At 31.4% G+C, this 13,487-nt stretch overlaps 3 protein-coding genes across 4 annotated transcripts; 2 read left to right on the forward strand and 1 right to left on the reverse strand.

Moving 5' to 3' along the window:
• The first annotated feature begins 3,300 nt into the window (after positions 1 to 3,300).
• Positions 3,301 to 7,009, forward strand: LOC145945057 (dynein axonemal assembly factor 4). Its single transcript, XM_083053889.1, has 7 exons — positions 3,301 to 3,604; positions 3,779 to 4,013; positions 4,173 to 4,371; positions 4,664 to 5,414; positions 5,585 to 5,685; positions 5,763 to 5,916; positions 6,291 to 7,009. Exons 1-7 carry the CDS (start codon positions 3,485 to 3,487, stop codon positions 6,495 to 6,497), a joined length of 1,767 nt encoding a protein of 588 aa, XP_082910015.1. The 5' UTR covers positions 3,301 to 3,484; the 3' UTR covers positions 6,498 to 7,009.
• Positions 6,720 to 8,076, reverse strand: LOC145945061 (uncharacterized). The gene is made up of 2 exons (XM_083053896.1): positions 7,255 to 8,076; positions 6,720 to 7,065 (listed from the first exon to the last, which is right to left on the reverse strand). Exons 1-2 carry the CDS (start codon positions 7,317 to 7,319, stop codon positions 6,720 to 6,722), a joined length of 411 nt encoding a protein of 136 aa, XP_082910022.1. The 5' UTR covers positions 7,320 to 8,076.
• Positions 8,077 to 9,251: 1,175 nt separating this feature from the next.
• Positions 9,252 to 13,469, forward strand: LOC145945060 (uncharacterized). 2 transcript variants are annotated; one of them, XR_014426788.1, is made up of 2 exons: positions 9,252 to 12,659; positions 12,800 to 13,469. XR_014426788.1 is itself a non-coding variant. In XM_083053895.1 (1 exon), exon 1 carries the CDS (start codon positions 11,514 to 11,516, stop codon positions 12,009 to 12,011), a length of 498 nt encoding a protein of 165 aa, XP_082910021.1. In that variant the 5' UTR covers positions 9,252 to 11,513; the 3' UTR covers positions 12,012 to 13,469. The 2 variants fall into 2 exon arrangements, 1 of the variants encoding a protein (XP_082910021.1); XM_083053895.1 differs by having other exon boundaries at positions 9,252 to 13,469.
• Positions 13,470 to 13,487: the final 18 nt, after the last annotated feature.

The raw sequence follows: 13,487 nt of genomic DNA on the forward strand, positions 1-13,487 counted from the left end.
CATATATTTATTATGTACACACACATACATATATATATAACTTTTTCGCAACTAAGGATCGATCTTTCGAATGAAATCGTCGTTTTCCTCGATTTTATATAAATGCGTCGCGCACGTCAACGAATTATTCATTAAAGTTCGTCTCTGATCAATTATGTTGGATTTTTAAAATTGCTGAGTCTTTATAATTGTCGATTTTAAGTAAAAAAACTTACTTTTTGTTGAATAATTACATCATTTCGTAGTTTCTTACATTATAGTGAGTGCTTAGAAAAAATAATGGACCATTAATAAGATCATTCTATTTACAAGCTTAACGAGTGAAAACACTTAAGTATCCTGAGTACTTTAAATACCAAGAGTGGACCCTATATCCCGCATATATATCAATAATAATAATAGATATTATATATACAGTCTATCAGTACATAAATATAAAAAGTATATATAAATATAAAAAGTTATAACAAAAATATTAGTATTTTTCAATAATAGTTATTAAATATTAGCATATTGTTTAATTAATGTCTTTCAATTAAATGTTAACATTTATATTAAATATAATTTTGAATTAATAATATTTTAATATTGAATAATACGAAAGATTAAAATAATATAATTAATATTTATATAATATAGCCAAAAATAATTTTTCGAATTTGATCATATCAGGTACATATTTTCTTTTTTATAACATATATATTTTGTGTTGTAACTGTATTAACTGGATTAAAATCTTTTTGTAAAAAGGAACAAAAAATGAAATTGATCAGAGACAACTTGTATGCTTTACAGACTTGTTATAATTACTTTGTAATTTTAAGAGACATCGTTTTTCTCGTAATTTATATTTATTCGCTCCGAATTTTGCTCAAAGCGAGACTTTTACATGTCAGATGTTAACGCATTCTTATCTCAGAATCATTTCCCCCCACAGAATTGTCAAACACTCGCGAAAGACTCGGGGATAAGTCCTTCGTTGTCAAACTGTATCGCTGTAAATTCTGGGACACTCGGTGTCAAACATTCCACATGAAACCGGATAGAATAAAGCCCAAGACTGCTGTAGCTCGGACTGCTCAAGGACGCGTCAAGGTCGAGGAGAGATCCTGAGCAAGCAAGAGGCTGCACAGAGACGAGAAGAGACGAGCGTACATTTGTACGCGTACTTATAGTAGCGTTGAAAACCTTTCGAATGCTCTCCACCTTATAAACATTTCGAAACGCTTCGCAAAGAAAATGCGCGAACGTATTCAAAGATGTCGAATATTGTGTGGAGCGTAATATGTAAATATTACACATGTACTGAATACGATTATATAATTAATAACGACTGTAACTGGTGAGAGACGAATTAATGTGTATGTATGAGTTTATGTATGCGTGTGTGTGCGATTTGTATGAGTTCTTCGCGCGGAGCGACAAGAAGCGATTATACAGTGTCATAATGCTAAATAATTTACGAGGCATAATCCTGAATTTTTATCTCGTCGTAAATCCTTATAAAAGTCCTCCAATAGTTGCATCACTCGGCGATTGCAACTTGCGCACTTGTTGTTTTTGTTATACTCACAACGAACTGCGGGAATGAATTGTCTATGTTTCTTATATAAGGATTGCAATGATATATATATATATATATAATATATATGTCATCGTTGGCGATAAAACGCGCCGACGGAATGATGATCCTCCTGCAATTCGGCTATCCATAGTGAAATTTTGCTTTTACTTCCTTTGATACTCGTTTAATTGTACACTTATTAAGAATCTGTGGATCTTGAGCTTTGAGGATTTTTTTTTGGTATAGTAGGGACTATAGATGTTCAGGAATGTTTTAAATTTGATCCTTCCTATTTTTTTCTTTATCTTTAGATCCGTAGAAAATCTACAGTCTTCTTACAATCTGTATATATTTTTAAAAATCAGGTTACTTTTACAACTTAAATTCTTGAAACGCGAGTTCTTTAAATTCTCTGGTTTCGTCGAATGAAGTCTTGTATTTTCTCCGTTGTATTGTAAATTATTTTAGAATTTTGAGATCCTTGGTCCTTGGAATTCTCTTGCATCATTTTTGGACCTTAGAATTCTTCGAACTTTGGATCCTCAGAATCTTCGATCGTCTGAAACTTTGAAAAATCTTTGAAATTTTAGATTCTTGTAATTTTAAAGACTTCCATATCCTCTTGGAATTTCTATTCCTAAGCTCTTGGATTTTTAAATTTTTTTTTTTTTTTTTTTTTTTTTTTCTAATAATTGAATGTTTTTAATTGGTCAATTTATTGATGATTTAATCGTTTTATTTGATTAATTGTTAATTAAATCGAACATCGTTAAATTTTTTGCTCTTTGAGCCAATTCTCAAGCTTGGATTCTCATTTATGTATTTTCGTTCTCCAAAAACCTCCTGAGCCCCTCGCTCACATTCGTTACATTTGAATTATGACGCAAGAAATTGTGTGAATTTTTTTAAAATATAAATTTTTGTAATAACAAAAACGATCTCGGAATAATGTAAAACAATTTATAATAATTCGCATAATTCAATATAGCTGTAGCGAGGTGGAAACAGGAGCCTTAAAGACGGGGTCCTTACAAAGCCGACTGATTTACCATAAGTTTTGTAGCCAATTTTCGACAAATCCGCATAACTTTGAGGAGCGCCTCATACACGATCCGATTAATCGCGAAAATCAACAAAGTTCTTAAACAGAAGTTTCTTCTCGATCATGCGACCGCGCGGTTGTTTGACGATCTATAGCAATTGTAAAAGCAAGAAGATGTTGTTTATAAACTTGCATAATATTGCTGTAGCATCGGATACAATATATATAACGTGATTAATTGTAAGTGGCAAGCGTGTAACATATGTTTGATTTTATATTATAGATATTTCGATTTATTTATATTATATAAATATATTGATAATTTTTTATTTAAAAAAAGAAATGTTATCGCAGACTTTTGCTGTTGCTTTTGTCGGATCGTGTGTGATTCGGATCATGTACACGTTTCCATTAATTTAAGATTGTTACTTACGAGAGATGAAATAGAGAAGATAATAGAGGTGATAAAAGGAGGATGATGAGGATGATAATGATAATGGAAGTACATGCGAAACGGCAGCTTTTTAATATGTCTACGAAAAATATTGTCAAACAAATACTCTTGAACGTTTTAATTAAAAGTAATTCGTACGATACATAAAACTCGACTTTTTATTATTTGTTACTCTTAATATTTATGCAAGGGTAACAAAATTAAACATTCTTTGTTTTGCATATAAATATGTTTTTATAAAAAGAAAATGATCTTTGGTTTATACATAAGTATATCGTTGCTTAGATACATACGTTTGATCGATATTTTATATAGCACTGTATGTTGTATGTAAAGTTTTACAATTTTACAGCAAGCACACAAAAAGAGAAGAAGTTGCATCGAATTGAGTGAGCTATTATTTGTCAAACTTTGAATTCGAATTATGGCAGTAATTATCAAGGATTATCATTGGCGACAGACAGAGAAGAGGATAATAATTTACGTCCCTCTGAGAGGTCACCCTAAAAATGTACACTTATTCGTGATGGATGATTATGTAAAGGTATATTCAAGTCTTCTTTAATTTTTGAAATAATATCGTCAAATGTAAATAATTAAAAAATTTAATTTTAGTGACTTTTTAAAAGCAATGTATAATATTATAAAAAAACTTTAATGTATCAAGATATGAACATTTTTATAAAATTTGGACTGACATGTTGAATTTTTTTTTAAGATTAGCTTTCCGCCCTTTATTTTGGAATTATTTCTATGGGCAGACGTGCTTGAGGAAGAGAGTGAATGTACTTTGACAGATACTGAAGCTGTCTTCTCTTTGCAAAAAGCGAGTGTTTCTGACTGGCCAAATCTCGAGGTGAAGGACATTAACGAGGAGCAGAAACGCGATTTTAGAAAACGAGCTGTAGAAAAGGCACAAAGCGTTTCGGACAGTCGTGCGAAATATAAAAGCGGTAAGGATTTTTAATTTAAAAAAAATTAAAAATAACATTAAGTGCAAATATTATTCTATTTGTTGAATTAAAAATAATAAAGGAACATTTATTTTTGAGAATAAAAAGTTTTAATAAAAAGCGAGAATATTTGTTGAAATATGTATCACTGTTTTGCAGAAAAACGTCAACGTTTGCAAAAAGAAGCAGTAAAAGTGCAAATAAATTTGGATACCGATACATTAAATAAAATAGAGGCTTTAAGAGATTCTCATCGTAGAGATGCAATGCAGGATTTTGAAGAATGGCGATCGAAGGCGGAATTGCCAGTTTTTCAGGATATTTCTGGGGAGGTGCAAGAGAATAGGAAGGCATACAAGTATTGTTTAAAAAAAAAAAATAATTTTTACAATTATTGGACGTAATATATATTTGCGACTATAATAAAGATTAAAGAAATAATTATCGAGTAATAAAATAGCATATATAGCATTGTTTTAGAGTATATATAAAAGAGAGTAGGCTAAAATTTAAAAGTTTGACGTATTAACAATTAAAGATTTATATATATTTTTGAAATTATAAAAGAAAATAACATCTCTTTTCTATAAAATTTATTACTTCGATTGTTTTTATTTAATTTTATTTAATCGAAGAATTTTTTTCGATAGGCCTCCACTTAAATGGTTCAAGGATGATCTCGGTATCCTGCAGTCTCGGGAAATTGATAAAAAAGAAAAATTAAATGAACTAAAAGAAATAAAAGAAAAGCAACAAGATGAATCAATAATTATAGAAGAAGTAATTGAAGAAAATCCGAAGAGAGAATCATCAATCAAAGGAAATCTGAAAAAGAAATTAATTGTTGAAAAAGATACGAAGAAAGAATTAATTATGAAAGAAAGCTCAATTATCGGAAAAGAATTGAAAAAAGAATTAAATGTTGAAGAGAAACTAGAGAAAGAATTAAGTGTTAAAGAAAACTCGAAGACAGAATTAATTGATAAAGCGAATCCTGAAGAAATTGCAGTTATCGATAAAAATATTCAAAAAGAAATGAATAATTTAGGGATAAAGAAGACAACTCCGGGTAAGATCGATTTTCAAGAACACTCTAGTTGTTCCGAGGATTCCGAATCGGATTACGAAATGACTTCCTCCAGATCTGCAACAAATCCTTTAATCAAAAAAATGAACCAGAAATCTTCGCGAAGATTCTACGCAAAGATGAAGAAAGAAAGATCGGACCAGAATTTGATCGATAAAGTAATGAAGGGTCGATATTCCAAAATTAATCGGATATTTGATGAACCTGCGAAGGCAGTTCCACTTCCCAGAAGAAGCGGAACCATTAACATAACTTTCTCTGAACGAGCCTTTCCTACTCCAGCCAGGGAAAGTGCTCTTGTTGAAGAGGAGGAAGTACGTATTTTTAATTATAATATTATAAATATTACAAATTATGTGAAAAATAATATCTTATCAAAAAGTTGATAAAAATAATATTATAATTAAAAAAGATAATATTATAATTTTAACGATGCATGCGCGAATACACATATACATATGTTTCATACGCGATTTATTTTCAGTGGCTTTCCAAGCAAGTGGAAGCTAGAAGAAAAATGGGGTTTGTTGTCGAGGACCTTCGCCCTGAAGAGCAGGATCCTCAATGGTTGAAGGATAAGGGCGAGTACGTTAATGAAAACGTGTGTTTGATCATATATCTTTTTGATTGTTCAATTAATTGTTTTTATATCCTTTTTGCAGTGATTTCTTCAAGGCGGGAAACTATCTGGCTGCTATAAGTGCGTACACGCATGGGATTAAAATCAGTAACGAGATGACGGCGCTTTATATGAACAGATCGGCTGCGCATTATGCTCTCGGAAATTGTTACAGATGCATTGATGATTGTTCTAAGGTAATGGAACTCTCAATCGATACTATTCTAAAATATTTTATATAGAAGTATCTCTCAAAAGTTTCAAAAAATTAATAAAAGATGTATAAGGGAATATAAAAAAGAATATATAAAAAATAGAAAATATATAAATAAAAAATTTACAATATAAAATATTTTAAAATTAAGACAGAGTAAAAAAATATGCATGTCAATTGATTTTGAATTTTCGAACAATATTTATAATTAGTTTTTATTTCTGTTTTATTATATAAAATCATTATATGATAGATATATTTCAATTCTTGATTTTTACGTAAAAGATATATAAAAAAAAAAAAATTAAATATATAAAATATTAAAAAATTAAAACGAAAATTTTCTTTTCTCTCCAGGTATTGGAATTGATGGAACCAAAATGTGAGAGTAACAGAGTATCACGAGCGAGATGTCACGCTCGTCGGGGTGCTGCACTTTGCAAATTGTCTTCACCGCAACATGGAATTCCTGAACTGGAGGCTGCTCTGAAATTGGACCCTAATAACGAGAGCATTAAACACGATCTTCTTACCGTTAAACAATATTTTAATATAAAGGAATAAAAATAGGAAAAAAGAGGACGATGTATTATTATTGGGTTTTTTAATAATTTTTTTTTCTTTTTATAATTACGAGAATCATTCAATTATTTTTCTTTATTTTAGAAATAGATCTCTAGTCTCTATAATTAATTTCCATTATTTTCTTCATTATAGTTAATTTCCATTATTTTTAATCGTGTATTTAAGAAGAATATTTTTGTCTTCGAAAGCTGTTATCCTTGTTCAAAGCTCGTCGTTCTTCGTGGCCAGAATTTCATCCATGCAGGCGCACTTGGTGTGCTCCACAGCGTGGATGACCTCATGGTGACGATCTCGTTGTTGATCGATGCGGTGCCTGATCATGAAGACGAGGCTGACGTTTTTGATCTCGATCGGAGCGCAGACTTGTTTGGGATCGGGACAGCATCCCGATCCTGAGCATCGAGCTAGAACCGTGGATGCCGGATAGAAGACTTCGTCAGATCCTAGGCCCGCGGTTAGGAGATCCTTCACCCGGACAGCCCTTAGCTGGGGTAAGGAGCATTGAAATTGAAACACTAATTGCGCATGATTGAGAAACCTACTATCCCTGTATTGAACAGAAAAAATGTAGATGTGATTGAGAAAAATGAAAATAGAGTACTGAACAAATAAAAAGGACAATAAAGAATAAATTCAGAAGAAAAGGATCCGATAAATAATTTTTTGTTAAAGATAAAAATTAAGGAAGAAATTGGGTAAGTCACAAATAGACACATCAATGACATCATCTTCTCACCTGTATAAATGTTTGCCAGTTAGTGCGAACTGAACGCAGATTACCAGCAACAAAAATGTCTTCATCTTTAGAGTGTAATAGAAGAATAAAAGCCTTCACAAGTCTTTAAATCACTGCAACGTTTTTCAACAAATTCTTCAAAGCAATCGCTACGATATCTCTATAAAAGGAAAGCACTCCCTCGATGATGTTTAATAAAAACAAATTTAATTTTCAAATAGCAATTACAACATTTATTAAATTCACGTCGATTTATTTCACCAATAATTATAAATTTTTTCAAAAAAAATTATTTTATTTTATTTTATTTTATTTTCAGAAAAAAAGCTAGTCCTTTTTCTGACTCTTCCTCCGAGAAGACTCGCTGCGACTGAAAAGATCTGCGATCTCAATCATCCTTTCGTGCTGTGTATACACGTAATTTTTATCCAGGCTCCCTCATTTTCGCGCATCCTCCCTTCTTCGATTTCTTGTCTCTCGTTCTCGCTCTTGTTCTTCGATGTCTCTTCGCATCTCGGAGCATCTTCCTGCGAATTCCCGGAAAGAGGAGGAGATTCGAAGAGGGATCCGTCTAATTGTTCCGAGAAGTTCCTTGCGTTAACTGTAATTACTAGATGCAACGATGTTACTTCTCGTGACTCTTCTCCTTCTCATTTCGCTTTCCTCTCGTTCATCCTTAGATGTTCTCTCTTTTCTCTCTTCGATCCGTTTAACTACTACTTATTTTAGGATATAGAAATCTGAAGAGCGTGTACGATGAAACAAACTCAATAAGTCATCTTTTTATTAATTTTAACTTATTAAGTTTAATTAGAATTAGTAAAAGATTTTAATTAATTTTAATAATAGAATAATTAATCATTATTAACAAATAAAATGTTATAAATATGTGAATATGAAACAAATTCTTTAAAAGTTCACACATTTTATCTTTGTAAAATAACAAAAGTGATAAAAAAAAATAAATTTTGAAGAATTTGTTGAATTATGTAAATATACAAGTTATGTTTTGAAAGCTTGCATTTATTATTGCAAGTTTTTATTTATCCTTAGTCATATGCATGCATATGCAATAAAATATAGCATTTATAATCTTAACAAAAAACTGATGCTCGTCCAGTTGAATTTAATTGAATTATCTGATTAAAATTTGCGAAAATTAGGTAGAGTGAGTAATTGAGATTCATAACGGAATTCAAATACCTTTTGGCAATCATGCATTTCAGAGATTGAGTCATCATTGAATGATTCATAGGATTGGTTTAACATATTTCTATGGGATAAATCGATACACATTCTATTTGCTTATTTTGTTGAATTTTATATTAAGAGTGTGATATTAAAATATGCTATAAGTAAATTAAAGTCTGATCTATATATATTGTTAAAAATCTTATTAAATACCTCTATAATAGTATTTTTTGTTAATTTAAAATTTTTGTTAATTGAAAATCTTGTAGCGACAAATAACTTTTATAATTAATTTTTATAATTAAAAAAAAGAAGAAATTTGACAATTAAAAAATTAGAAAAGAAAATAGAATTTCGAGTAAAGAGTCATTTTTATATTATCATGAAAAAGATTAAAATAGAGGAATTCATTGAAATTGATTACATCCTGTCGTAATTATAAACCGCCTAGTATCATGTTTTATTTCTGGAACAGAAGTCTGGTCAATGAGTCGCATAAGTCGAGACAGGAGGAAGGAAATTCCATGTGCGAGAGCAAGATTACGAGTATTCAGGTGACAATACATTACCTTTTTATGTCTTTTAGATATTTATATATTTTAAAAATATTTTTATGAGAGAAAGATTATGCGATCAAATTTAAAAAAGACATTAATTGCTATGTAACGATTTAATGTAACGATATGTATTACTGTTCAGTAATTAAAAATGTCTGCTCCTTACATGCATATATATTGCAACATCCGGTGCAGCGTGACATATGCAAATGACAGATGGATGCGTCAGCAATAAGGAAACTCCCAGTAAAAAAAGGGAATATCTTCTCGATTCCATAGGTGTTCTCATCTACGTCATCACCACGGGAACTTCATGGTATTTGGGTCTTTTACGAAGAATTATCCGATGAAATCATTTCGCAGGCGCCGGTGAAATAATTTCGCATTCTTCATCCACATTTAATTCTATGATTAATGACTTGCGTAAAAAAAAACGTTATTAAATTTTATGCAATTTTTTAAAATAATATACACATTATTTTTTTATTTAAACAACTAGAATATTATCTTGTCAGATTTATGCTAATAGTTTTCTAATTGAAGATATTCTGCAGATCATTATCGTGCGAAATCATGAAAATTAATATCTATTTTTTGTTTTACTAAAAATTTGCGACATAAATGATTTTACGAAATAATGAATTTATTAAACAGTAGAAAATAGCTAATTAATCTTCAAACGAATTGCACATATGTAGTTGCAATCATTTTCAAATTACGTAAATTATAGAATGTATTTTAGTATTCATTGCATCATTTTCTATGAAGTTGAATCTATCAGTAGTTTGGAATTTTAATCTATTCTTGATTAAAGGTTTATATTGATGAGAAATGTCATTTTATTCCACGTATGCAATATATTCTTAAAAATTCAATCAAATTCAAATTCAAATCAAATTATTTTTATATTATAATATCAAAAAAGATTTATATAAAAAAATATTTGATATTATAATATCAAAAATAAAATTAACATTATTTTAATGTTCACATGTACTTATATACATATAACACAAATACTCGTAAACTTTTGAATTTAAATAAACTGATGTATGTATTGTGAACATGTGGTACATATCTCTGATAAAGAGGCGCCTGTGTTAATTAAGAACGTCGATCTTGAGCTTTATCACATATGTAATTATAATAGCTAAGCAAGTTCTAGCTGGAAACTTGACCACAATGAAAAACCAAGTATATTGGATTCGCTAAAAATAAAACCGTCTATTTCATCTGAGTCATCTAGCCAGATGCCAATTGCTAAAAAAAAGAATGAAAGTAGAAAAAGAAGATTCCTTATTTTATTTTGAAATAAATTCGAAGATCAGGGACCTCTCATTATAATAAATACAAGATAATTTAATTTTAATTATTTTGAAAAAATACAAAATGTATATCAGATTGCATATGTAATTATATAATATAAAATAATTCCAAACAACTCGTCTAAATTTAAAATGTAAAAATAATCTTAAATAAGATGCCCGTTAAGACAATGTCTCAACAATGTGTCGTAAATCAGGATGTAAGACGCTTTGAAGACGTCATAAAGTAGTCATTTGGACGTCTTCATAAGACATATCTTCGTAGTCATAGTCATCGTGTAATAGTCGATTTGCGCAAAAAAAACCTTTGAAATGCAAATGCGTCATGCTCCAATATGCATCAGTTCAATTGATACTAGGAAGATAACGTGATTGATACTAGGGATTGGATCTTCTTTGGTTATTCACCCATCAAGACATATATAGAATCATATTTTCGTCGTAGAACAAGTCAGCTCAAAATTAATCCCGATGAATCCGACGTATAAACGATTTCAAGATCCATAAATGCCGGAAATGGGAGAAAAAGAGACGAAGATCTTTATATCTAAATGTTTGCCTATGTGACAATTAACCGAAAAACGACTTATTTTCCATTTTTTGAAATGAAAAAATCAAATTTTATTCGAACAAAATACTAAATTAATTATATAAGGCTCTTATAATGATAATTATATGTTATTTGGCTTTATATTTTATTATTATTTGACTTTATTTATCGCATGTCATTACGTCAAAAGCATGATGTTATATATTGATGTGATTGACTTGGCCGAATCTGATTATCGGCTACGAGAATAATTATTCCAGGTGCAAAGGGTTAAACAGCAACGTCGTGCGGTCGTGCATTAAGCGCGAACAACGGTTGCACAATAAAGCGGAATCATCGCGGAAGGCAGACACGATCCGGACTTTACGCGTGCTCTCGCATGAGGCATGCGTGTGCAAGCTCTTCCATATATAAATACACGTATGCCAGTGGGAAAATCTCAGTCGACCGATACTTGGTGCCTGTAGCTTCTCGTAGCCCATTCACACATCGAGCTACTTCCGTCCAAAAGTTAGAAATTTATACAGGACCGCCACGTGAGAATCCATCGTCCGCATCAGCTACTTCCAACGTGAAGAAGAATATATACTTCGTCGATTTCATTTTTGAATCAAAAGAATTCAAAGTAGAACAAGTATGAGAAACAAATCGATGAGGAGGTCGCTTCTAAGACTTCTGATCTTGATCCTGACGACGGTGGATCAGATGATGGTTGTTTTGGCGACTCATCACGCCGGTCACCAGCATCGGGTGTCTAGGAGGATCCACCTGTCGCGCGCGATGGAGACCACCAAGAGGTTCCTCTGCAGAGAACCCCAGTCGAGGGCTTACAATCTGCGAGACCTGGTGCAAAGTATGCATCCAAGCGAGAGCGCAAATCAGCCGGTGTACATCGTGCTGAAGAGATGCGACAGTCATTCTGGTTGCTGCGTCAGTCCCGATCTCAGTTGCGCGCCGGTGCAGTCGTCGATCTATCACGAGGAGATGGAGGTCGAGGTCTGGAGTCTGCTGACGAATAGTACGAGGAGGGCGTGGATTAGAGTCGAGCAACACGGCAGGTGCAGCTGCGAGATCAGTAATGCCAGTGAGAGACTCAGGACGGACATTCAGCTACCTAGTATACAGATCCTTTGAGGAGTCCTTTCTTCGAATCCATTCATTCATTCGGCATGACGAAGCCGAATGGGGAAGACTATAGCTGCATCGTCCAGTTATTGACTGATCATCTTGCATTTTTCTGTTAGACAATGTTATGGTACAAAAAGAATGGCTATCAGTGTTAATCGAAACCAGTTAACTAAGCTAAAGTGTGACTGGAGTTTCTTTAAGGATTGAAGCCTTTTAGTTAGTTAGGAAGAATAGACTTGGAAATGCAATTGATACCAGTAGTGATTTGCTCATCAAAAATGTTTCAACAGTGCTATGTGAAAAAAATTGATACAAGTATTGATTGATCATAATTGAGACTGAGACAGATTAGATTGAAATAAGTTTCTTCTAATAATACTCACTATCTACGGCTATGACTACGATGATAAAGGACGATAGAGTGAAATTAGTTGACAGACATTATATAACAGATTTGAATATCAAAGATTATACACATTTTTTTAAACTACAATTATAAGAATCGCGAGGTGAAGATACGGCTGGCGAAGATGTGAAGTCTTCTAGGATATTTAATAGATGAATCATGAGTGATTTCGAACAAGTATATCATAAGTATTTAAGAATACTTTGAAAGGGTTCTTTTACAAGGGTCATTTGGATGATTGATAAGAGGTAAGAGTCTTTCAGTAGATGAATTTATGAATTTAATTTAAGGCCTATAAAAAAAAAGAAACATAATAAATTTCGAATCGTGCCATATCTTCTTTTTATTGAGATTGTGATAAAGAGATCGAATCAATTTATGATTATAGTATGAAGATATAGTATGGAAAATGGGACGCCAGTCTACTTCTCTCGCACTCGAACGTGATATTTATATGAAACTAATAACACCGCGAAACTGACACTTATACGTTTAACGCTAAATATAACTTTACGATTCGTTAAATTGCGATGCTGTTCGCGCGCTGTTTAGACACAGTGTTTGCGCTTAGTTAAACAAAGTCCAGACGAAGCAGCGAAAATAACGTCCTTCGTTTATATGTATATAGCTCTGTGTCTTTCGGATACAGAAATAAGACTTTTCTTTTTTAATTTAATTATTTTAAGCGATTTTTTTACGAAGCGATCAACTCAGTTTTACAATTTAATCCAGTAAAAACAGTATTTTTAATATTAGTTTTAAATGTTATATAATTTTGACAAGCGTTCGCTCTTTTTTTGTATAATAATTAATTTATTAAACAAATTATTTTTCAATGTAGAATAAATAATGATAAGCGAGTCGAGATGTGATATAAACCAACATGTCGAAAGGAACAGTATTCCTGCAGTATCTAATTAAGTAGCTAATATATATTACTCAGTTATTTAATTTTTATACTAATTAATTTATGCATATATCGATTAATTTATGAGAAACGATGATGCGATGAAAATGTTTATAAAAATAAATCCCAGTTTTGGCTATTTTTATATCAATTCATGTAACTTATTTCT

This window comes from Prenolepis imparis, unplaced genomic scaffold (genome assembly GCF_030444845.1).
Source record: "Prenolepis imparis isolate NDT839.2.m4 unplaced genomic scaffold, iyPreImpa1.0 SCAF_14, whole genome shotgun sequence".
Lineage (NCBI taxonomy): Eukaryota > Metazoa > Arthropoda > Insecta > Hymenoptera > Formicidae > Prenolepis > Prenolepis imparis.